At 34.4% G+C, this 26,108-nt stretch overlaps 1 protein-coding gene across 8 annotated transcripts in view; it reads left to right on the top strand.

Moving 5' to 3' along the window:
* DICER1 (dicer 1, ribonuclease III) overlaps positions 1-26,108 on the top strand; it is a 104,259-nt gene that overhangs the window by 52,988 nt on the left and 25,163 nt on the right. For 7 of the 8 annotated variants that reach the window (XM_069104258.1, XM_069104261.1, XM_069104257.1 and 4 more), the window contains 14 exons: positions 1,461-1,593; positions 2,825-3,067; positions 4,347-4,501; positions 5,214-5,346; positions 6,742-6,817; positions 7,576-7,715; positions 13,731-13,910; positions 14,158-14,371; positions 14,836-14,989; positions 17,233-17,415; positions 17,684-17,789; positions 17,903-18,078; positions 18,898-19,687; positions 24,205-24,360. In XM_069104258.1, the coding sequence (XP_068960359.1) occupies positions 1,461-1,593; positions 2,825-3,067; positions 4,347-4,501; positions 5,214-5,346; positions 6,742-6,817; positions 7,576-7,715; positions 13,731-13,910; positions 14,158-14,371; positions 14,836-14,989; positions 17,233-17,415; positions 17,684-17,789; positions 17,903-18,078; positions 18,898-19,687; positions 24,205-24,360 (2,839 nt within the window). Of the gene's footprint in view, positions 1-1,460; positions 1,594-2,824; positions 3,068-4,346; positions 4,502-5,213; positions 5,347-6,741; positions 6,818-7,575; positions 7,716-13,730; positions 13,911-14,157; positions 14,372-14,835; positions 14,990-17,232; positions 17,416-17,683; positions 17,790-17,902; positions 18,079-18,897; positions 19,688-24,204; positions 24,361-26,108 lie in introns of those variants that run through there. The other variant, XM_069104263.1, reaches the window with a different exon arrangement.

The following is a 26,108-nucleotide window of genomic DNA, read 5'->3' on the forward strand; positions in this document are numbered from 1 at the left end:
TTTTTTTTCTTTCTGTATATTTAGACAACATTATGGGGCTATTCCATAAAAATATTCATTTCATCTTTTTTCAGTTAGATTCAATCTGCAGTATAAAATGATTTTTAGAACATTTCATTATTGTCTGGTTCAGAAACTACACTTTGCACTGTTCTGTGTAGTACTAACAGAAACCAGGAAGACAAGTATCCATATGCTTGAATGATAGATGTTTTTATTTTTCAGATATAATACAACTAATTAAATCACAGGTCCTTCAAAATTTTGGAATACTAGTACCACATTTATTAAGTTATAGATTGAGTGTCTTTTTTATTTTATGTAAAATGCCCAAGTTAAAGGAAATAAAATATCCACATTATTTTCAAGAATTCTAATGGCTCTAGAAAACCTTAGAGAAAGCAGTTTACTAGACTCCATGTCCTTCAGGTCTTAATGCTTTTCTTGTAACCCCTTAGAATCTAAACAGTTGAGCCTATAGATATTACAATTCTTGTTAAAATATCACTCTTTTACGCAGATATTTTCAGTGGTTCCATATTATCCCTAGAATAAAATTAAAACTTCTCAATCTCATATTTAAAGATTTCTGCCATTTAATTCATACCTACTCCTTTAGTCATTTCATATTCTACATCCAGCTGCTCTTTGTAGCTAACATTCCATCTCTTGCTTTTAAGTTGTCATTCCCCAGTATCTGCATTGTTCTCCCTATTCATTGTTGCCATGTGAAATCCTTGTAACTTCTTTCAAAGAACATCTCAGAGCCACCAGTTATATGAAGCCTTAACTAATCTGTCCCTGATCTTGTGAGCCCTCATTTCTTGTTGAAATTACTTTGTATTTGTATATATGTTGTTTTCCCAGTAGAATGTAAGCCCTTGGAAGGTAGGCACTGTTTGTTTTTCCTCAGCATATAGCATAGTACATAATAACCACTTAATAAATTTTTGTTGATTCTAATGTGGAAATATGTTTAATATGATTGTACATGCATGACTTATATTAGATTGCACACCGTCTTGGGGAGGGGAGAGGGGGAAAATTTGGAACTTGAAATCTTATAAAAGTGAATGCTGAAAACTAAAAATAAATAAATATTTGACAAAAATTTAAAAAAAATTATTGAATAAATTAAAACTCTTTAGGCTCAGTATGGCAACCTCCTGTTATATAAATGGCATTTTCTACACTATGTAAAACTCTGTCCAGCATAGAGTTACACAGATTATTTTCCAACATTTCATGGAGAAATTAGCCCCACTGATGCCTTTATAAACCTCTATTTAACAAACAAAGCAGTTAAGAAGAGGAGGTACAGAATAACAAGGCTTAATATATGTTGGGAGGGGATGGGGATTAAGTTATTTATATTTGTCATGTGGACCTTACAAGCAGAAGGTTTTCTTAAAAAACCCTCATGTATGTTTAACTTTCTAATTAATGTATAATTTTCTTAGATTGATAAAGGAAGCTGGTAAACAAGATCCAGAGCTGGCTTATATTAGTAGCAATTTCATAACTGGACATGGCATTGGAAAGAATCAGCCTCGTAACAAACAGATGGAAGTGGAATTTAGAAAACAGGAAGAGGTAATTTAAACAAAAAATCCTTTTTCAGCAACTAACTTAGGATTTATACAGACAAGCTTTGTCTTTAGAAATTTTATTTAGATCTGTAGCATTTGTTTCAAATATTTACACAAAAGATATCTTTATCATTTCATAGCTCCATATCGAATCACAATTTGAATTTGAAAAATTGTCCAAAAAGTTGTCTAGTTTTAATTGATCTATCACCAGTAATTTCATTTTTCTTCAGAGGGTTGATGATGATTTCAACTACAATTTTGAAGGACAAAAATGAACTTCTTAACTTTTATTTATAATAGTAAACTACAATTGAAGACTTTTGTAGCAAGTTATACCAAGTTGAATTTATGTTTTGATTAACTCCAAAGACATTTACACCTGAGTACTTTTTAAAAAGACTTTACATTTACAGAATTTACAGACTTAATTCTTATTACTATCTTTAATGCCCAAGTGTAGAGGTAAAATACTCTTGTTGGCAAAACCAGTAAAATACTTTAAGGTTCATAAGTGTGTTTTCAATTAAAGAACTAGAGTGGTGTAGTTCTTGAATCATTTTTATAGAGGAAATCTTTATTACAATATTCAGAACCAGCTCTGTTGTGTCACCTTTTTGAAACTCAGCTCAATGTTTAACTTTTCCAGTAGAGAGAAAAAATGGGACTGTTGGACCTGGTATATTAGAAAATTTTATAGAAAAATGGAATGAATTTTTTTGCTTAGAGCGCTCCTTTCTATGATTGCAGATCATAATTGCTGGTAGCTGATGAACCTCCAAAAAATAAAATAAGCAAGTATTATTGCAAATGATTTGAGAGGTTTAGAATATTGAGATCAATATATTTGAAAAACTATTTATGAAAGAAATTATGCAGATTGTTAGGTTAACAATACTTCAAGAGTTTTATAGTGCATTTAGTCACTTGATTGGATATACTCATGTTACAGCAGCCCAACCAAATGCTTGGATTTTATGGCCACATTAAGGTATTGGAAGGTACTTTGTGTATTTAGATTGCTTTTCTTTCCTTTACTGTGCTATTATCGTTTTAGCCTATTGTCTCAATACTCAGTGCATCTTGTGTATGGAATAGTGGCATCAGTTTGCTCACCTGTCTTTAGGTTTAATTGCTTTAACTACCTACTCTTGTCTATTGTTTTGACTTCTGTTATATTGATGGCTGTGCAGTTTAAGAACTATTTCTGTCTTGGAACTTTTTTTTGTTTACAGGTACTTAGGAAATTTAGGGCACATGAGACCAACCTACTGATTGCAACCAGTATTGTAGAGGAAGGTGTTGATATACCGAAATGCAACTTGGTGGTTCGTTTTGATTTGCCTATGGAATACCGATCTTACGTACAGTCCAAGGGAAGAGCAAGGGCACCCATCTCTAATTATATCATGTTAGCTGATTCAGACAAAATAAAGAGTTTTGAAGAAGATCTAAAAACCTACAAAGCTATTGAAAAGGTAGGTTTTCATAAAAATGCAGTCCTCATCAGCAGCATTTCTAGAGAGCTGAGGATATAGTGATAAGCTTCTATTGAATATGACACGTTGAGCATTGTAGTCAGCACTGTTAAAGAACATAACCAAGAAACAGAGGAAACCAAAACCTTTTAATCTAATGAAGAGCCAAGTCTTACGCATTCGGATGGATCTCGAGTTCCTTGAAATAGCCTAACAGATATGGCATAATAATTGTGTAAATTAGAAGTTCTGAGACCAACAAGAATAAGTGGGTGATTGAATTGAAGTTATGTTTTAACTGAGAGTGACTTCCTGGGAAAGATGAAATTTTGAGTTATCTTGAAGGGTTCAGTAAGTATGGATTGGATTAGTGTAGGAATATGTGATAAATCGAATAATAGTAACTGACATAGGTACAGCAATTTAATGTTTACCACGCCTCTTTATGAACTTTATCTTATTTTGATCCTCACAACAAGGGAAGGAAAGTGGTTTGGTGGAAGGAGCGCCAGACTGGACTTTAATCCTGCTTCTCCCACATTTCTGAACAGCTTTTCTTATTTGTTAAATGAAGGGATTGGAATAATCTCTTTTGTCACAGACGCATTTGGCAATCTGGTAAAGCCTATGTTTCCCTTCCCAGAATAATATTTTTAAATGTAAACAATAAAATACTTATGATTTTAAAGGAAATATTATATTGAAATGTAGTTATCAAGATACCAAAATAAAACCAAACCTAAACAGGTTCATAGACCTCAGGTTAAGACCCTCCAGACTAGACCCCTTCCGGCTCCCCTTAATTCTGTGAGACCCAGTAAAGTAGGTAGGGCAGCTATTCTCATCCTTATATTACAGATGAGGAAACAGCCTCAGAACAAATGATTTGACTAAGATTATACAGTTGATAAGTGACAGAACCAGGACTTAAACCCAGGCCCTCTGATTCCAGTCCCTTTGCCTCCTAGGAGACTGTGTTTCATAAGACTGTAACATAATGGAAAAAGTTCAGCAATTGTATTTATTAAAAAAGATATCAACATTTATAGAGGAATACCAATACAGATATAGTGGAGACTTTGTACTTTTATGTTGAGGGAATATGGCATGAGAGTCATTGGGGAAACCTTTTTGGAGGTGTATGTTTAGGGTTTTGAAGTGAGAAAGGGTCATGGATAAAGAAATGAATTCCTGTTAAAGATTAGCATGTACAAAGGCAGAAAGAACTGATCAAAAGAGGATTTATACTCATCAGAAGTTCTTCATTTAAAACATACAGATCTTAAGAAACAAATGTTCAAAGTCAGTTGATACTGGTGAGACTGAAACTGAACCTATTGTGGATGATGATGACATTTTCCCACCATATGTTTTGAGGCCAGATGATGGAAGTCCAAGAGTCACAATTAATACAGCCATTGGGCACATCAATAGGTATGGTACTAAATCATTTGTGTTTATTTTAGGACTAAAAACCTATCTCCTATATTCAAGAGTTGTATTTTAGAAAGTGAGCAATAGTGTCATTTTAGATTTCTTTAAATCATACTGAAATATCCTATTCCAGATGAGTGATGTACTTTTGCAAATACTTGTCATCTATTTCTACCAAGCCAAGTCTTCAATGTACAGGAAGTACACTTTTAAAAAATCTCAGATTCTGGTCGGGAGGTTTGAAAAAAAAGAGCTAATGTATAAGCATTAATTGGAAACCCTGGATTAATGGATACATGTTTCTGCTTGATTATATTTTATTGTCCTTGATCTATGGTAATTCCTTTTTAAAGTGTATAAATATCAGGTGAAATCATATTTTTTCAAAGCAGTGATAACCAGATTGTTATGCCAATTTGTATTTTTGAGATGGTATTTATTTTAATCTGAGCAAGTAGTTTTCTCATTTTGGCTAGAATAAGGTTTGAATATACATAACTAACTGACTTTTGTAATATGATGTGTTCTATCCAAATGCAAAGCAGAATCATCATACTAAAATAAAACACTGTATACAGGAATTAAAAATCACACTCCTTTTAGTACTTTTTTATAGTTGCAAGCCAAGTTCATATTCAAGATGATGAAAATAAGCACCATTATTGTTCTACCCCACTATTTCACAACTTTAGAATTTCTTTTTTCTTTATAGATACTGTGCAAGATTACCAAGTGATCCGTTTACTCATCTAGCTCCTAAATGTAAAACCCGAGAATTGCCAGATGGTACATTTTACTCAACTCTCTATCTGCCAATTAACTCACCTCTACGCGCTGCCATTGTTGTAAGTATGGAAAAGTTAGGCATGCCTTTGTGTATAGAATCTGTAGAGTATTATTTCTTTTTATGTTGTTTTTGCTATAGAGGAAGCCATACAAGTCATATTTCATTATTTTTCTTTTATCTCCCCTCCTCCTTCCAGTTATTTTGTTCTGTGATTAACTCTTGTACTTTTAAGATCAACTAATGTGGCTTGTAGGAATCTAAATACAACTTAGTACACCACATACAAACTAGAGAGATACCTCCTTGTGGAAGTGGAGGAAATATTCCTAAAAATTATTTTTATGTCATTTCTACAATTTTACAGTTAGAAAGGACCTTACAGGTCATTTAGTCTAACTTCCTAATCATTTCAAAGGTCTCTTCTTCAGTATGCCTGACGAGTCCATCCACTTTCTGCTTGAATATTTTATGTTTTCTGAAACATCACATTTAGTTGTTGAATTGCTCTAATTAAAAAAAAATGCAGTGACCAGTTGTAACTTCAGAAGATGAGTAATGGATACTATTCAATTCTTGGTAGAATGATGATGAATTAGAAGTGAATGACATAGATATTTTCGGAATTGTCCAGTTTAATTCTTTTTTCTCAGTTATACTAATTTGTTTTAAGGGTAGGCTTCTATTGGGGCAAGGCCACAGCAGTAGGTAGAGATAGAAATACAGAAAAAAAAGTAGTGTCATAGCACAGCAAATACAGATCACATAGAAGGAATGCAAAGAAGGTCATTTTTGTCACTATTTTGTTGTTTAATTTAATGAATGCTATAACACAAGTTCATGATTTCATATATAATCTTGTTTGTATCCTGAGATGTTTATGTTTGTCTATGGTTAAATTTATGATATAAAATGAAATATAAATTTAAAATAAATGGTTATTTGTATAGCACTGAAATCTGCCTAGCTTTCACCTATTGCTCCTACCTAAACCTGCTATCTAGAATAACAAACAAAAAAAAAAACCTATTCCCTATTCCACATTAAAAATTAGGTATCATCGCTAATAATTTGTATGGTAGTTACATATATTAAGATAGGTTTGTAGCTACATAAGTGACTCTGGTAATCTGATAATATTTGGTTGGAATGAAGATTTTCTTCTCACTGTATATAAAAGCTGTTTTAATTTTATTAAAATTAATTAATTGAATCATAATTTACAACTGTAATAATGATAACTTCCTTTTGTTCTTCCATAAGAACTTCTAAAACTGCATCTTCTCTTAAATGGAGACCTTCCAGTATTTCTTAAAATGCAGAATTTTATAATGTCAGATAAATGGAACTTTAAAAAAAATATTTTGAGGTAAAACAATTATTGTCTCTTTTTAAATTAATGGAATTGAAAACTTAGTGATGCTCATATGCAAATTAAAGGTCTCATTATTTTCAGGGTCCACCAATGAGTTGTGCAAGACTGGCTGAAAGAGTCGTAGCTCTCATTTGCTGTGAAAAACTGCACAAAATTGGTAAGGGTATTTGAAAAGCAGCATCAGCACAGAAAATGCAAGAATAAAACCTTTGGATGGAAATATCGAGTATTTATAGGGACGCAGATTTTAGGGATGGTATTACTGTTGATGGTGTACTTTAGTTAAAGGAAACCTTAACAGTATCCTTAACAAACGATTTAAAATAATATGGGGAAAGTGACTATTTTGTGTGGAAAAATGCCCATCACTAATTTGCATCATTTTAGAAATAGCGTGATTATAAATGTATTCCAGATATCTCACTTATTGTCATTGCCATGATCCAGCCAGATGATGTTTCTCCTTTGGATAGCTGTGGAAAATTTGTTGTGACAGCCACCCACTTAGATAATTCCATTCTTACAGAATGAAAAGCAAAATTTAATGTGGGCATTTGCAGTTTTTACAGAAATAAGATAATGTTGTTCAAATCCCACTTCAGACATTTTGTTAGCTCTTTGGTTGTAAGGGGGGGTCATTTGACCTTTCTGTGCCTCAGTTTTCTTTTCTGTAAAATAAGGAGTTGAATTCATTGGCCTCTAAGGTCACTTCCAGTTCCAAATCTATCATCCTTTGTTCAAAAAAATGTTATTGACGATGATGAATTCATGTTAAGTGTTTCTAGAGTCTCACTAGTCAGTGTACTCAGTAAAAGTACAAATTGTACTTTGCTTATAGAGTACAATTTTAACTATTAGGAAGCAAGGTTTAGGTTATTTGTGCTGATTTTCTTTTCTTCTTTTGCTAATTAACAGGTGAACTAGATGATCATTTGATGCCAGTTGGAAAAGAGACTGTTAAATATGAGGAAGAGCTTGATTTGCATGATGAAGAAGAAACCAGCGTTCCAGGTCGACCAGGCTCCACAAAACGAAGGCAGTGTTACCCCAAAGCAGTTAGTATTGATTATAATTGGATAAAGATATATCATCTTTTGAGGCCTTATTTCCTACGATATCAAATCTAAATCCCTTTGTTTCACTTTCAGTAGTTTGAGCCTCTTCTGATGAAAATTCACATTTATATGGTAATAATTTCCATTTCTGTAATGCATTTAAGGTTTGTAAATAGCTGTCTTTGTGATGTATCCTATATGAGTATATCCCCATTTTAAAGGTGAAGAAATTGGGGTTCTGAGAGTTGAAGTGATTTGCACAAGGCCATGTGATAGAGTAAGATTCATACCTTCCCTTTGATTATATTCCACTATTGTCTAAGACCCACCTTCTACTTCATCAAGGCTAGTCTCCTCTCAGTTCCTGAGATAAGCAATGTTTCTTCCTATCTGTTTCTTTGTTTCTATTATTCTTTCATCTAGATGTCCTGCCTACTCATCTATAAAATGAAATAATAATTTTTATTCTTAGTTATGTACCAGGTTATTGTGGAGACCACATAAGCTAACATAATGTATATAAAATAAGTCACACAATAAACATTTATTAAGGGCCTGTTATGTACCAGGCACTGTGCTAAATGCTAGAGATACAAACAAAACAAAACAAAATTCCTTTCCCCCAAGGAGCTCAGAGTCTAATGAGGAAGACAACATACAAACAGCTAGATACAGACAAATTATATACAGGTTAAATTGTAGATAATCAATAGAGGGAAGACAATAGCATTAGAGGAGATCAAAAGGATTTTCTTTACAAGCTGAAATTTGAGCTGGGATTTGGAGGAATCCGAGAGGTGGAGATGAGAAGTGAGAGAATTCTAGGCATGAGGGAGAGCCAGAGGAAAAGCTTAGAATGGGGAGATATGGAGTATTTTGTTTGAGGAACAGTAAGAAGGCCAGCATCCTTGGATTACAGAGTATGAGGGAATGAGTGTTTTACAATGTCCACCTACTCTTATTACTTCAGTGTGGGAGCATGAGCATAAGCAGTTCCTACAGTAGGTAAAGATGGTAACCTATTCATAACTGGTTATCCTGAGTTACTGTTTTTCATGCCATTCTCTCAGTCATACAGAGAGTCTCCCCAGCCCAACTTTTTGATTATTTATAGTTTTGATATTTCTGAAGCTGTGGTGTCCCATGACTCATAGAAACTATTATTAGATGACTATTGGTGGTAAAAAGTTGGGTCTCCTAGGATCCAAATGGAAGTTGCTTTGCAATTGTGTCCAACTTTTTGTGACCCCATTGGGGTTTTCTTGGCAAATATACTAGAGTGGTTTGCCATTTTCTACTGCCAACTCATTTTACAGATGAGGAAAACAGAGGCAGAAAGGGTTAAGTGACCTACACAGGGTCACAGAGCTAGTAAGTATCTGAGGTTGGGTTTGAACTCAGGAACAGGAGTCTTCCTGACTCCAGGCCGGGTACTCTAACCACTGTGCAACCCAGCCATGCCCTCCAAATGGAAGAGATACTCACTGTATATGGTCAGGTCCTACAATTGTTTCTTTTTTTATGTGATAATTCACCAAGTCCAATAATATAGCATTTCAATTCAACAAACATTTATTAATCACTTACCACTATGCTGGACACTGGAAATAGACATAAAAAAGAAAAAAATTTGTCTCTTTCCTCAAGGAGTGTATATTTTCTTGGGAAGTTTATATTTTTGTCTATAGAAGCAAATAAGTAAATACAAGGTAATTTGAGAATAGAAAAAGCATTGGCAACCAGCAGGGACCTGGAAAGATTTTTATAGCAAGTGGGATTTGAACTGAACCATGAAGAAATCTGAGTGTGACAAGAGGCAATTAGAAAAGAATGCATTCCAGGCAGGGGGACAACCTGGGCATCTTCAGTGAGGTCCTTGACCATTCAAAGGAGTAAAGCCTAACATTTCACACAGGAAGTCAAGTAAAATCAAGTCATTAAGCATTTATTAAGTACTTACTATGTGCCAGATCCTGTGGCAAGTGCTGACTACACAAATAGAAACAGAAAGACGCCAAGTCCTTGCTCTCAAGAAGCTTACATTCTAATGAGGAAAGAGAGTACATAAAAAGGAGTTGGAAGAAGATGGTGGTAGAGGAAGTGCTGTAGGGCTGAGTCAGTGCAGCCTGGAGAGGAATGAAGAAATAGTTGGCTTAGGCCTTCTTAAAATGGAGGTTCTGGGAGGAACCAGTTAGGGGGAGAGGAGTGTGGGAAGCAATATCTGCTGGTTGATCTCCCTGCCTCAGTTCTCTCCCCGCCCTAGGCCATCCTCCATTCAACTGTGAAAGTGATCTTCCTAAAGGGCAGTTGTCTCCTCCTCTCCCCTCATTCAATAAACTCCAGTGGCTCCCTTTTACATCCAGATTCAGATATAAAATCCTCTTGGCATTCAAAACTATCCATAATCTGGCCTCCTCCCACCTTTCCAGTCATCTCATACTTTCCTTCTCCCCTTTTACTCTGCGGTCCAGTAACACTGGCTTCTTTGCTGTTCCTAGAATAAGATACTCATATCTCCCTTTTCCAGACATTTTTACTTCCTGTTTCCCATGCCTGGAATTCTCTCCTCCTTCATCTCTGCCTTCTGGCTTCCCTGGCTTCCTCATGTCCCAGCTAAAATCTCATCTTCTGCAACAGAAACTTCCTGATCCCCATTAATGCTAGTATATTTCCTATATTGATGACCCAGTTTATCTTATGTACATCTTGTTTCTGTATAGTTGTTTGCATTTCCTCTCTCCTGTTAGACTCTAAGCTCCTTGAGAGTAGGGACTTTCTCTTTTCCCTTTGTTTTTTTTTTTTTTTGGTGTTCCCAGTATTTAGAACAGTGCCTGACACATAAGCCAGTGCTTAATAAATGCTTGTTGACTGTACTGCTTCTCCTGAACTTCTTTATGTTCAATGTGTTCTATACCACACACTTTAACAGACTATATACTCTTGTATTCCTGTTATACATGTGTTTGTTGTGTCTCTTCAACTGAGTACAGATTCCTTGAGGGCAGCGATTATATTTTGTGTTTCTGTGTCTTTCACAAAGACTAGGGACATAAGATCACAGATCCAGAGCTGGAATGAGCCTCAGAAGTCCTCTAATGCAAACCCTTCCTTTTACCGGAACTGTTTACAGGCTGTTTTAGGGAACAGCCCATGGAGGTTAAGTGATTCGCACAAGGTCACACACAGATATTATCAGAGGCAGAATTTGAACCTTGGCAAATCCTTTGATTCCAGAGTCACCCCTCTTTCTCCTATAGTACTCTGCTCTTGGGTATATATTAAGTGTTCAATAAATCAGTATTTGATTTATTTATTGGGTAGGAAAAAATTCTTTGGTTTTGAGTCTAACTTACATGCAGTATACTAGGCCAGGACTTTATACTAGTAGTTAACACTATTTTTTAGTTCTGTCTTTGTTTTAGTTAGGTAAATAGGGCTTTGGCACTATCAGTAATGTGAAATATATCTGCTGAGTCACTTTAGACAGATGGGTAATTTTATTTTTAAAAACATATATTAAGATAAGCTGCACAACTAATGTATATTCTGCAGCATTCATAGATTTTACAGAATTGTCTCTTGGATCTTGAAAATGGTGATATATAGTTTGGGGGCTGATAGGTGTAGGACAGAGGTGGGGCATCTGTGACCTTGAGGCCACATTTGGCCCTCTAAGTCCTCTGAATCCAAACTTCACATATATTGAAAGACAGTTCAATACATCATTTTCTACCCCCCAGGGTCTTTATTAGAACTTGAGAGAACTTGAATTACCCTGCATTTTTATTCATTCTTTTAGGCCCCACATCCCAGTTTCTTCCTCCTTTATGACTTCTCAAATGTTTTTATCTAGTTAGCCATGTTAGGGGGGGCTCTTGGAACCCTCTTCAAGATTTCTTTGACCTTTGGTGTGGTTTTTGGAGTGACAGTAGTATCTTTCACCCATTTTTACTTAGCTTTGGTAAACAGATGTATGATGTTAATTGACTGGGCAAGGGTAAATATACTTTTGGAATATAAGGAAGTGGTTTGATAGAGAGGAGCTGAAATGGCAAAGAAGGGTTAGAACAACACTGACACTGAGTGATCCATGGTACAGTGGAAAGCACAGTGGCTTTTGAGGTGGAGGACCTGGCTGCAGATTCACCTTGTGATGCCTATTATGTGACCTTGGGTCCATATTTTCACCTTCCTGAGCCTTGGTTTCCTCAGTCACAAAATTAAGGAGTTAAACTAAATGGTCTGCCTTCTAGCTCTAGATATGTAATTCTGCAATCAGAGTTTCAGGGACTGAGTTGCAGGTATGAACTGTGCTTAACCTGCTCTATGTAATTCTTTTGAGATTGCTTTGTGGTCTTTGGGGATAGGGATCTGATTTCTAGATAAAGCAGCACTGGTCTAAAGAACTTCCTAGGATTTTTGTTAATTTCCAAATCTTCAATTTTTAGAGAGCTTACCTATTTGCATCATGCTGTCCAAGATTTGTTTTGTTTTTTTCTGTATGTATTTTTACCTTCAAAATTCAATAATACTATTCAATTCGATACTTTGGTCTATTTATCCCCTATTGATAGTGTCATTGTACTCTGCCCTCCTCAGACCTCATCTGGAATATTGTGTCCAATTCTAGGCACTAAGTTTAAGAAGGACATTGTTATGCTCAAAAGTGTCAGAGGAAAGCATACAAAATAGTGGAGGGCATTGAAACCACGTCATATAAGGATTGCTTAGATCTGGAGAAGAGAGAACTCAGGGGAGACATAGTAACTGTCTTCAAGTATTTGAAGAACTGTCATGTTGAAGAGACTTAGGTTTGTTCTGTTTAGTCCCAGAGAGAAGAACCAGGAGCAAAAGGTGAAAGTCATAAAGGAGCAAATTTAGGCTTGAGGCCACAAAAAAGTTTATGACAGCTAGAGTTCTTCAAAAGCAGATTGGCCGGGGGCAGCCAGGTAGCACAGTGAGAGTGAGTAAGAGCACCGGCTCCAGTGTTGGGATGACCTGGAGATCGAATCCCGGGCTCAGACACTTAGCACCCACCCAGAAACACCTGGCCATGTAACCTTGAGCAAGTTACTTAACCCCAGTTGCTTAGGGGCGGCCAGGTGGCTCAGCGAGTAAGAGCACTGGCTCCAGTGTTGGGATGACCTGGATCAAATCCGTGCTCAGATACTCAGCACCACACCCAGAAATAACTGGCCGTGTAACCTTGAGCAAGTTACTTAACCCCAATTGCTTTAAAAAAAAAAAGTAGATTGGCCTTTTTGGAGGGTTGGTATGTTCTTCCTCTTTATATCTTAAGCAGAGACTAGAGGACTAGAGGACCAGTATTTGTCATAGTGGGTATTTCTTTTATATATGACTTAGATTCACTGGCCACTGAGATAAACCAATCTAAACCAATTATCAAATTTTCTGAATACTCAATTTCTTGACTTTTTAATAATAAAGAATTATTGTATTTTGTTCTTTAAAAGACTATATTCGCAAATTTTATGTAGTAAAAAAAAGTTTCAGTATTACATTAACAAATATAAGACCATCTTTCTACATCTCTCAATTAGATAGTAAGCTCATTGTGGGCAGGAGCTGTTTTTTCCCTCTTTGTAATTTCAAGTGTTTAGCATACACAATACACAATGCCTGAGGCATCCTAGGTGCTAAATAAATGTTGATTGATTGATTGATTATTATAGATCTTGTGCTGTGTATTTCTTTTTTTTTTTTTTTTTTGCTTTTTTTTTTGGAGGGCAGTAGGGTTAAGTGACTTGCCTAAAGTCACACAGCTAGTTTTTTTGTGTGTGGGTGTTGTGTCCGAGGCTGGTTTTGAACTTAGGTCCTCCTGACTCCAGACCGGTGTTCTATTCACTGCGCCACCTAGCCACCCCTGTGTATTTATTTCTTAAGCTTTTTTTTTTTGCAACTTTTAATTAATTTGAGAAAAATTACTTAATGTCAAGAGATCATTTTAAGTGAGACTTGTTTTAGTGATTCTGATTTTTCTTTTTCCAACTATAGATTCCAGAATGTTTGAGGAATAGTTATCCTAAGCCTGATCAGCCCTGTTACTTATATGTAATTGGGATGGTATTAACTACTCCTTTACCTGATGAGCTTAACTTTAGGAGACGAAAGCTCTATCCACCAGAAGATACCACAAGATGCTTTGGAATACTGACAGCCAAACCTATACCTCAGGTAGCAATTTCCTATCACCTCTTCTCTACATTACCGTCTACTTCCTTCTCCTTTATTCTTCTCCAGAGAAAGGATGGGTATATGGAATCTTTTACTAACCCAAAATTAAGTTCAGTGTTTGAAAAGTAATATTTCTCTCTTATTTAAATACTTCATATCTGTTGTCTGTGTGTTTATAGGTGATGTAACTATATTCACCATTCAATCATTAACTTTTGGCTGGGGGCTTTTTTGTGTTGGTGCTTAGATTCCTCACTTTCCTGTGTATACACGCTCTGGAGAGGTTACTATATCTATTGAGTTGAAGAAATCTGGTTTTACTTTGTCCTTACAAATGCTTGAGCTGATCACAAGACTTCACCAGTACATATTTTCACATATTCTTCGGCTTGAAAAACCTGCACTAGAATTCAAACCCACAGAAGCTGATTCAGCCTACTGTGTTCTACCTCTTAATGTTGGTAAGGTTTCAGTCTTAAAATAGAGCAGAAATTCTAACTTTCACTATCCTATGCAGTATCCCACAAAATCACTAATTCTTTTTGATTATGAATTGTAAGGGCTAACTATGGGCCCAGTGATGAACAATATTTCTGTGGTCTGAGAACCAGCCTAAGATGGCCATGACTAGGTGAATAACAGGGTGATGATGAATTTTTCACCTGTAGCAACTTGTAGAAATTGTCTTCCAAGCCATAGAGGAGTGGCAGTGTATGTTGGTGAAAAGTGGACTGCCTCAGTGAAATCACAGGTCCTTTGAAGTATTGAAGCAATTTAAATCTAGGATGTAAAACTTTATTTTTCTATTCATAACTTAGATAAATCTGGTAATTTGTGGCAGAGTTTTCTTTCTTTGTCAGAAATCTTTTGTCTTTGTCATTTTTATTTTTAACAAAGTAAAGATGTTTTTTATTCTTCCTCTAAGTTAATGACTCCAGCACTTTGGACATTGACTTTAAATTCATGGATGATATTGAAAAATCTGAAGCTCGTACGGGCATTCCCAGTACTCAGTATACAAAAGAATCACCTTTTATTTTCAAACTAGAAGATTACCAGGATGCAGTTATCATTCCAAGGTAGGTATATCCCATTTTTGCTCATTTAAATGTTGTCAGTGTATTTGTGTGATTATACTTAGGAGTGCAAAAGTTTCTGTGTTGGTTTTGAAAAATGAATATAGAAGCATTATTATTCTTATTTCCAACCACCTTGTTCCCTCTAATTTATTTGGTTATATTTACAAATAATTATTTCATGGTAGAAGAATCTCAATATAGGAAGCAGAGATAAATTTAAATGTTTATTCTCTGTAGAACTTCTTTACGTGATCATAGTTTGTTTTCCTTCCTTACCTCTATTCACCCACAATCTCAGATCCTTATTACAGAATAGAAATAATTCTTAGTATAGTTCCTAAGAATTTTGCCAAGAAAAAAATACATTAAAAATTGCAAATTACAATGATAGAATGGATTTTTTTTTTTAGGATAGAGTGGCAAATATTCGGATAATAGTGTTATACAGCTCAGTTAGGGAATAGCAAATGTCATGCAATTTAGGTAGACCAAACAAATTGACAATTTTCAAAGAATTAGAATACTGAAAACATTGAGTATATTTTAATCTTTCTGCTACTCAAAACCATTGCAATGTTTTATTACGCCTTGTGATTATTTTCATTGTCCAGTAGATTAGCCAGAATCTAGCTGAACCAACTTTTACTTTTCCATCCTTTTTGAACAGATAGATTGCTTGTACTTAAAGTATTTTTTGTGTAATTTGTTTCAGTTTTAGAAATTTCCTGCCCTGTTCACCTTGGTGAAACTAAGTAGAAATAATATTTTTTTTGTTTGTTTTGTTTTTGCTTTTTTGGAACGGGGAAGGCAGGGCAGTTGGAGTCAAGTGACTTGCCCAAGGTCACATGGCCAGTAAGTGTTAAGTGTCTGAGGCTAGATTTGAACTCAGGTCCTCCTGACTCCAGGGCTGGTGCCCTACTCACTGCGCTACTAGCTGCCCCTAGAAATAATATTCTTAAAAGGCACAGATACATGTTTTACCAAAACACAACTAAATAATTAGTTTTATCAAAGCACAAGTATTTATGATGATGGTAATAAGGGGAGATAAAAAGTCACATGCTAAAGAAGTGAATTTTTCCTGCTGTCAAGCAGCATATATTTTGTGTTCCCACCACATGTTGACATAATGTCATTATTACATTCTGACCAAACCTTACCATAATGCTATGAAATCCTGCTGTAATGTTATTAGGCCAATCCCTCATTTATAACATTTTTCTTGTAGAACCATCTGTTATTTATCATACTGTTTCATCCAAGGTTTTACATAGCTATAATAGTTACTTAATGTTTATTAAATGAATGGAGAGTTAAAAATCAATCAGGATATGGTTGTCTAATATTTGAAGCCATATATCTTTTTTTTTTTTTTAAGCAATTGGGGTTAAGTAACTTGCTCAAGGTTACACGGCCAGTTATTTCTGGGTGTGGTGCTAAGTATCTGAGCCCGAATTCGATCCCCAGGTCATCCTGACACTGGGGCCAGTGCTCCTACATGCTGAGCTACCTGGCCGCCCCTAAGCAATTGGGGTTAAGTAACTTGCTCAAGGTTACATGGCCAGGTGTTTCTGGGTGGGTGCTAAGTGTCTGAGCCTGGATTTGATCCCCAAGTCACCCCGACACTGGGGCCGGTGCTCTTACTCGCTGTGCTACCTGGCCACCCCCATATATCTTTTTTCTGTAATTACTTCATTCCCCTACCTCAAAATAAGGATATTTGGGGATTTTTAAAAAATTGTTATCATTCCTGACATTTTAAGGCAGTGTAAACTTGAAAAGTATAGGGATTAATAGGATTCATTAAAGAGACTTTACAATAACATTTAGGTGTTAATTACCAAAGTTTTAAGAAACAGGATTGTAAAAGACATAATATGGGGCCTTAATTGGTTTTTTTTTTTGAGGCATTTGGGGTTAAGTGACTTGCCCAGGGTCACACAACTAATAAGTGTCTGAGGCCAGATTTGAACTCAGGGCCTCTAGTTACTATACCAACTAGCTTCCTTGGTTCCTAATTTTTTTATAAGTTGGATGTAGATCTTGTTTTTAGGGTCTATTTGAAATGAACCATCTAAGATATATTATCAGAAATTTATAATTTTCTTAAATGTCATCTAATTTTTCATCCTTAGAGTTGTTACCTTATACTAATAAATGTATAAATTAATTTTCTATTACTTGTGATAATCTAGACTTAAAGGTAATCAGTCTTACCCCAACTGCCCACCTGTTTTGTTTAGGTATCGGAATTTTGATCAGCCTCATCGATTTTATGTTGCTGATGTATATACTGATCTTACACCACTCAGTAAATTCCCATCCCCTGAATATGAAACTTTTGCAGAATATTATAAAACAAAGTACAATCTTGACCTGACCAATCTAAACCAGCCACTGCTGGATGTGGACCATACATCTTCAAGGTAAGAAGTCACTGAAATGAGGGAAGGCAGCAGAGAGCACTTGTTGTAGAGGAACTGGGCTCTCACCTACTGTACTGTGTAAAATGAGGGAGTTGGACTAGTGGTTTCTTAGGTCTCTTCCAGCTCCAAACCTATGGATGAAAGTCACTTTACACTAATGACTTTATTTTTAGAGGTAATGACATATATGTTTATTTATTTTTGCCTAAAATTTGTGTTGCTTTTAACTATCTGGTATAGTAAAGGAAGTCTTATCTTTTAATTTTAGACTTAATCTATTGACTCCTCGCCATTTAAATCAGAAGGGGAAAGCCCTTCCTCTAAGTAGTGCTGAAAAAAGGAAAGCCAAATGGGAAAGTCTGCAAAATAAACAGGTATTGTTTTTACATCAGTATGATATAACTAGATAAAATTTTTTATTATCAAAATGACTAATTTTTAAGATCATTAGAGATAACCTGATTAATCCTTTTCCCCCTGCTCAAAGATATTGGTTCCTGAGCTCTGTGCAATTCATCCAATTCCTGCATCATTATGGAGAAAAGCAGTTTGTCTCCCTAGCATACTTTATCGCCTGCACTGCCTTTTGACAGCAGAGGAACTAAGAGCCCAAACAGCCATTGATGCTGGTGTAGGGGTCAAATCACTCCCTGCTGATTTCAGGTAAATTCTATTTTTATACCTTTAATAAGTTATTCTGAAAAAAAAATAAAAACAAGTATGATTCATTATGTGACATAGATTCATTCTTGTAAAAATCTTTTTTTTTTCCATTATGTAAAGGAAGATAGATTTCCTAAGAAGATTAACTCTTGATCATTGATGGAAAGATTGTGATAGGAGATTCTGAGATGAAAGCCTGGCTATTAATTTCTAGACATTCCAAAGATTTCTTTCATTTATAAAAAATCCATACCATAATCTTTAGTTCTTTCCTCTTACATTCTTTTGCCCCTCTCTGCCCTCTTTACTTTAGTTGCAATCTAGGGAAGGCCCTATGTATTTGTTTTTCAGTGCATAAAGATGAACCAAAATAATGAGAGGGACCTGAAATTTTTTTTAGTGCAAATATCAAAGTAATAAAAGCTCACATTTATTTATATAGTGTGTTAAGATTCATAAAGTTAACTTCATTCATAGCAATGTAAAACTTAGGGAGTTTGGCTGAAGTCCACATAACTAATAAATGTCAGATCCTTGATTCAGGTTCAGCCCTCCTGACTTCAAGACCACTGAGTATTCTTTCTCCTGTACTTTAGCATCTCCATTTGCACTAGATTCAGTCCTTTATAAGTTATAGAGTACAGTAAGTTATACAGTAGATTTTAGTAAGTTGTCTTATAATGAGGTCTGTCTGGTTAAGAAGGTTTCTCTTTTGAGCCAAGAGAAAATGTACAGGTTTATGTTGCATATTTCAGCTACTATGTTTTGTGCTTAATATTTTGGAATAATAGCCTTTCAATAATCATATTGTCTTTACAGATATCCTAACTTGGACTTTGGATGGAAAAAATCTATTGACAGTAAATCTTTCATCTCAATTCCTAACTCCTCTTTAGCTGAAAATGAAAATTACTGTAAGCACAGCACAATTGTAGTCCCTGAAAATGCTGCACATCAAGGCACTAATAGAACCTCCTCTCTAGAAAATCATGACCAGATGTCTGTGACCTGCAGATCATTATTTAATGAGTCACCCAGTAAGATCCAAATTGAAGTTTCCACAGAACTCACAGCAATTAATGGTATTTCATACAATAAAAATCTTGCCAATGGCAGTTATGATTTAGTCAATAGAGACTTTTGCCAAGGAAATCAGCTAAATTACTACAGGCAGGAAATACCTGTACAACCAACTACCTCATATCCCATTCAGAATTTATACAATAGTGAGAACCAGCCCAAACCCAACAATGAATGTACTCTGCTGAGTAATAAATACCTTGATGGAAATGCTAACAAATCTACCTCAGATGGATGCCCCACAAAGGCAGTGACAGTGACCACCAGTACTTCAGAAACTTCTATTACTTCAAAAGGGAGAATTGATTCTGAACAGAGCCCTTCCAGTGGGTACTCCTCGAAAACCCTTGGCCCAAATCCTGGACTCATTCTTCAGGCTCTGACCCTTTCTAATGCTAGTGATGGATTTAACTTGGAGCGACTTGAAATGCTTGGCGACTCCTTTTTAAAGCATGCAATCACCACATACCTGTTTTGCACTTACCCTGATGCTCATGAGGGCCGCCTTTCTTACATGAGAAGTAAAAAGGTAAGCAGTGACATACCTTAAACTTTCAAAACTTCCTCAGAAATAATTATCAGACTCCACTTTTCACATAGTATCAGTTTGAATCAGTGTTGTCAAATGTAATAGAATTTTTGGAAATATCATTTGACTGTTATGTGCACTTGGCAGCATCTACTTGAGATCACTTTGCTCCAGTATTCGTTTCCTTCCTGTCTGCAGTGGCCAGCAAAGATCTAAGCAGTAATAGCACAACTCTTGACATGAAGCTTCTCTTTTAGCAATGACATTTTGAAGTTTCTTTGAATTTCTTCTGATTTTCTTAGGTACACCGCTTTGCTTACTGCTTGAATTCAAATGAAGCATCAAAGATGCTTTTTGAATGTCAACTAGATATGCACAAAGCTCTATTCTAGGCCTGGGGAGGAGGGGGAAGATAGGGAGGTAGAGTTTGAATAAGAAAATAAAGCACAGCTTTCCTTGTCCTAGGGAGTGTGCAGTCTAATTAAGGAGATGATGAACAGGGGAGAAATTAAATTTCAGTAAAATGTTTAAGCAGCAGTACTAAATTGAAAAATAAGAAATGTCATAAAGCATTATGTGCCTAATTATTAAGTGAATTATATAGATAATCACTATTATAATTCAGTGGAGGGAAAGAGAACTTCAGGAGTGATCAGGAAAGACTTTAGAAAGGATATAAGTCTTAAAGAGTTGGTAGGATTTGGCAGGAAAGGAAAAAGAATGTTCCAGGCAGGTAGAATGTTGTGAGCTAAACTCAAGGCATTCTTTGAGTAATATTTCAAGGAAATCATCAATTTTCTGGCAGATAATAAGTTCTTCTATTCTGGATACAAATTTCTAGGTAAATATATCAACAAACAGAGAGAGAAATTAGAGATAGTAAGAAAAAAGAGAAAAATAGGGAGGGTTAAAATTATCATATGAATATAAATAAGATGGTTTTCTTCCATATTACTTTTTTCTCTTTATGGAATTGAAAGATAGTCTTTTGATGTACTTTGTAAAACTAAAGAGTAATATTTGAGCTGTGCTCAAAATTGCACAGATATTTAAATGGATTCATGATCTCATTGATCTAAATGTTGGGACCATTTAAGTCTACCTGCCTTGTGTGATGTGAGCTATATTACAATTAGCATCATATCTGTGGTTGAATTTCAAAGAAACTTAGGTTTTAAACTGTTGAAGACCAAATTTCATTCTACACAAAGAATTTTGTGATATTCCATTGTACATATAATTGGGTATATTATGACATGACTGACTTCTAATATGAATTTGTTTTAAGTAATTGCTAATCTGATCATCAAAAGCAGTTTTGCTACTTAAGTCATTAAGTTGTGTGTGGAAAGTTTACTTTTAAAATCTAGTGTCTGAATAAGCATGTTGTTTATTTTTCCATGGTCTATGTTCTTAGTAGAAAAATAGTTACTTTTCAGTTTAGTATTTGTATACTAACATGTTAAAGTTCATATAATGTTAGTTATGTATTGTAATATTTTCCATTTTTTATTCAACTTGTGTGCTTTAGTGAACATTGAAAATCACTAGAAGATTTGTTAATGTTTTGCTATTACTTTAAGGGATAACACAAGACTAAATTACAGGTAAAAATATCTTACTTCAGTATTTCAAGGATCTCTAGTTTCATAAAAGTAGAGTACTTCTGTCAATAGATTACAGCACCTCTGTAATAAGTAGCTAGTTTTTGAGAGTGTTGTAGCTGGAAAAACTTGTCATTTTATGGTCATTCAGATGAAGAGTTTCTCTGACTTCACTAACCTGGTCCTTGTACAACAGACATAGTTTTTTTTTTTTTCTGGGCTATACTTTGAAGCTATTTTAGCCTGGTAGGAGATTTGTGTTCCCCTGAAATAGTTCCTAAGGAACACTTCTTTGCCACAATGAGACATCAATGAAAACTTGTAGTGAAGGAAGTTCTATTTTAAATGTATTAAATTATCTGTACAGTACTAATGAAAAATAGAAGGAAACAAAGAGAAATTGCATTCTAAGTGACCACAAAATACATAAAATATCTGGAAATTAATCTACCAAGGCACACTTGGGACTTAGATAAATATAACTATAGAATATTTTTTATAGAAAAAGAATTAGAGATATAGTCACTATTCATTGTTGGGTTGAACCTATATAATATTACAATGCTAACTAAATTAATTTACAGATTTACTGCTATCTGAATTAAATCATCAAGGAGTTACTTATAGAACTTAACATTTAAAAATCCATTTGGAGGAAGAAAACGTTTAGACACTCAAGAGAAATAATGAAAGAAGAAATGAAGAGTATAGCATTATTTGATTTTAAGCTATATTATATATTAATAAACCATATTATAATAATGAGGTCTATCTGGTACCAGTTAAACAGTAGAAAAATAGATCTGTGGACCTCAAGCGGCAAAACTCTCAAGTAATAGAACACAGTCCAGTTTTTCATAAATCAAAGAAGACAAGCTACTGGGGAATTCCTATTTGACAAGAATGTATGGGAGAACTTGAAAGTGTGTTGGCAGAAAACAAGTGTAGACCAGCATATTCCATAAAACTACCATAAGTTACAAACATGTACAAAGCCTAAGTTATAGAAGGGTGATTCCATATATTTTTAAAAGACAAGAATGGAAGGAGGTAACCCAAATACCTTAAAAGTTTATGACTAAGGAAAGAATTACAAAAAATATTGATTGATATCTTTTTTATGTCACCTCTATTTGCCAATGTACCTTTCCCCCCAATTTTCACTCAAAGATTATCCCATTTAATAGAGAATTTTAGAAAAAATGGAGGAAGGAAGAAGTTTAGTGAAACTAATCACATTAGCATATCAAACTATTAACATACAAAATGTTCTGTACTCTTTGTTTCCCATCTCGGCAAATACTTTGGGGGAGATGTGTTATCATATGCCTTCTTTGGGGCCAAACTTTAGTTATTTTAATGGAATTTAGTTGATTGTTTTGTTATTATTTACATTTATATTATAGTCAGTGTATGTGTTTTACTGACTTCATTTTGCATCTGTTCGTATGTCATTACATACTTTTCAGTATTTATTATTTCTTATAGCACAGTAATATTTTATTATTTTTTATGTACCATAGTTTGTTTATCCATTCCCCAGTGGATGGGTATCCATTTGTTTCTAGTTCTTTGCTACCACACACACACACACACAAAATGCTACTATAAATATTTTGGTGTATGTAGGGCTTTCTTTTTGTCATCTGCCTCCTTGGGGTATATGCCTAATAGTGGAATCTCTGGGTCAAATGAACGTTTTAGTCACTCTTAATCATACTATTCCAATTTACCGTAAGAGGAAATTGCTTAACCAGCAAAGAGCTGGGGTGAGATCATAAAAGACAAAATAGTTTAAGATATGTAAAATTTTAAAGCATTTGCATAAATAAAATCTGATAAGGAATGAAACTTATTTAGGGGGAAAAGATCTTTGCTTCAAATACATCTGAATAAAACCCAGCATGGGATATGAACAAAAAAAGTTCCTCAAAAGTTTGATAACTAACAACAACCACATGAAAGAATTTTATAAATTACTGCTCCTAGTAGTAGAAAGTTAAAACAGTTCTAATGTTCTCAGCTTCTAAGGTACAAAGATGATAAAAGATAGCAAGAGTAAATTTTAGTGGGCATAAACAGGCACATTGTTAATGAAGTTGTTACCAACTATTTTGAAAAAACAATTTGGAATTATGGAAGAAAAATTACTAAACTGTTTGTATTTTTGTCCCACCAATTCCCTTCCCCAGCCCTAGCAATCTGCCTCTAGAAAGTAAGTTAGAAAAGTGAAAGACCAGTAATGTAACAAAATTTGCATAACAAGGCTCTTTGTAGTAGGAAAATACTGCAACTGAGTGTTATTTATTGGGAAATGGAAAACTAATTTGAAGTATAGAAATTTTGTGAAATATTATTATAGTACAAAAAAATGATGAATATGAAGAATTCAGAGAAATATGGGAAAAATGTGAACCGATGCAAAAGGAAGATTAAATTCCAAATAAAATATGTAAAATGACTACTGTATTAATGAATAACAAAAAGACTACCTCAGATTAGTTGCATTTGACTGATCTTTGTTTCCAAGAAAAGAACAGGAAATATTCCTCCCTCCTCTTCTTAGAAAGGCAGGATCCTAACAATATGAAATGATGTATATACTGTCAAACCAGAATGCTTTATTGGTTGGATTTTGCTTATAATTTCGTTACAGTGGAGAATGAGAAGAGGATACATATTGGGAGATGATTTCATTTTTTAAAATGCATAAATAAAAGTTATTGGGGGGTGGGAATAGGTTGATGGAAGAAGTTAATATGGGAGAAAAGAAAGTATGATGTTTATTATAGGCAATTCTTGACCTGAATTTGGAAAAAAAGTAAAATTTGAAGAAAAAAAGCATAAAAGTTTTGCCTTATTTGAGGTCCATTGTACTTTTCTGAGTATGTTTTATGAACATTTCTGTTGAAGGTCAGCAACTGTAATCTCTATCGCCTTGGAAAAAAGAAAGGTCTGCCCAGTCGCATGGTAGTGTCAATTTTTGATCCCCCTGTAAATTGGCTTCCTCCTGGTTACGTAGTAAATCAAGACAAAAGTAACACAGATAAATGGGAGAAAGATGAAATGGTAAGTTTTTATTAACCTCTTTGTTGTATAAATTAATTATAATTTGATTTTTATATAGCTTGCGATGTATTTCTCTTTGTTACTAACATTTTCTTGTATACCAGTAATATATGAAGTAAGATTTAGGGCCTATTCTTGTGAATAAAACTCTTTCTTAAAAAATGTAAATAAAACTTGATTGACTAATTGACTAATCCCTGTGGACAAAATGTCCATAAATGTTTTCAAAATTTTCTGAGAACTGAGTTCTTAGCCACATTTTAAATAAAAATAACCATTTGAATCCAGTCCAGTGATAACACTGAGGCAACACTAGAACTAGTTTTTAGGAGTCCAATAGAAATGAGTTTCATTGGAGACCTTATGCATGCTCTTTTATTATTCAGTTATTTCTATGCTTTTTGCTTTTGCTGGTAGAACTGCAGTAATTTTCAGTCTATTACTTGCTACTTAAAACTAATTTTTTTCACTGAAGCCAGGAACTTTCCCTTTTTTTTTGGTTCATGATTCTCTTTCAGAGGACCCTTTTTCAATGACAAATGGCTTTTTAAAAAGAAATGGGGAAAAAAAACCTTTTTACTTTCTCAAACTGGTTATTTCATTTAACATACAATCTTAACTGCTAAAAACAGTGAAAAATAGCTTGTGATTTTTAACCATGAGTTCCTGTACTGTCTGTGAAATAAATATTATTTTTAGCAGGATACTTTTTGCCAGCAGAATTCAGAAATTGCTAATCTCCACTAAAAACTTAGTTTTCCAGTTTATATTTTAGCTAGAAAAAAATGGTTTTCATCTTGTGAAGTTTTAAAAATTAAATGGTTATGATAAACTTGATATTAAAACATCAGTATAGCCAGTTAATGAATTTCATTGCTTAAAGGGTCATACATAACTTTTTAATCATTCCTGCTTAAGTCTCCTTACTTCTGTCTATTTTTTCTCTTAGGTGGTCATGGTAGGCATTCTCTTAATGTGATTCATTTTTTTTTTCCATTTTGCTTTATTTCATAAGGGTCTTTCTATATTTCTTTACTGTTCATGTTTGTTTTCTTGAATTACTTGTTTTCCTTTTGATTTTTTTGTTGTATAAAAATTAAAAATCTAATATCCATCACATCTTATTGTCTTTAATGTTCCTTAATATTTTTCTCTCCTCCATTGTTCTGATAAATATATTACATTTTTCCCCAGTCTTTTTTTTTTATAGTTCATTTCTTCATCTTGTGAACTTTAATAAAAAACAAACAAGCAAAAATTCACTATAAGGAGGTTATGGATTCCTTAGAAAATAAAATTTTAGTCTTAGTGAGAAATGTATCTGTAATGTTTAGTCTTAACTTCAAGGCCACCAGAGGGCACCTAGCAGGGTTACTGTAGTTTATAACACTAAATGTTGATTAAAAGAGCTTGCTGAATTTTCAAAATTTGTCATTAGGGTAATTTCCTCCCTCAGAGATTTATTTTGCATTGCTAACAAAATATTATATGTATATAGCTAATTATTTTTACTGATTGATTTTTCATTTTGCTCCAGAAGTTCCTGTTATAATTTCGTAGACAACCATGCCTATTAATATGCATTCCACGAATGACTATTTATAGTCTACCTATACATATTAAATGTTTCCAAATGGCATAATTGCTTTTTTGAAAAGTGTGGTGAGTGTATAAAGAGTTGTCCTCAGACATAACAAAAACTGATTCAGGTCTAGGCATTTGACACATATTGGCCATGTGAACTTGGG

This window comes from Petaurus breviceps, unplaced genomic scaffold (genome assembly GCF_028583685.1).
Source record: "Petaurus breviceps papuanus isolate PSGF00001 unplaced genomic scaffold, PetGlider_PUasm1.0 685, whole genome shotgun sequence".
Lineage (NCBI taxonomy): Eukaryota > Metazoa > Chordata > Mammalia > Diprotodontia > Petauridae > Petaurus > Petaurus breviceps.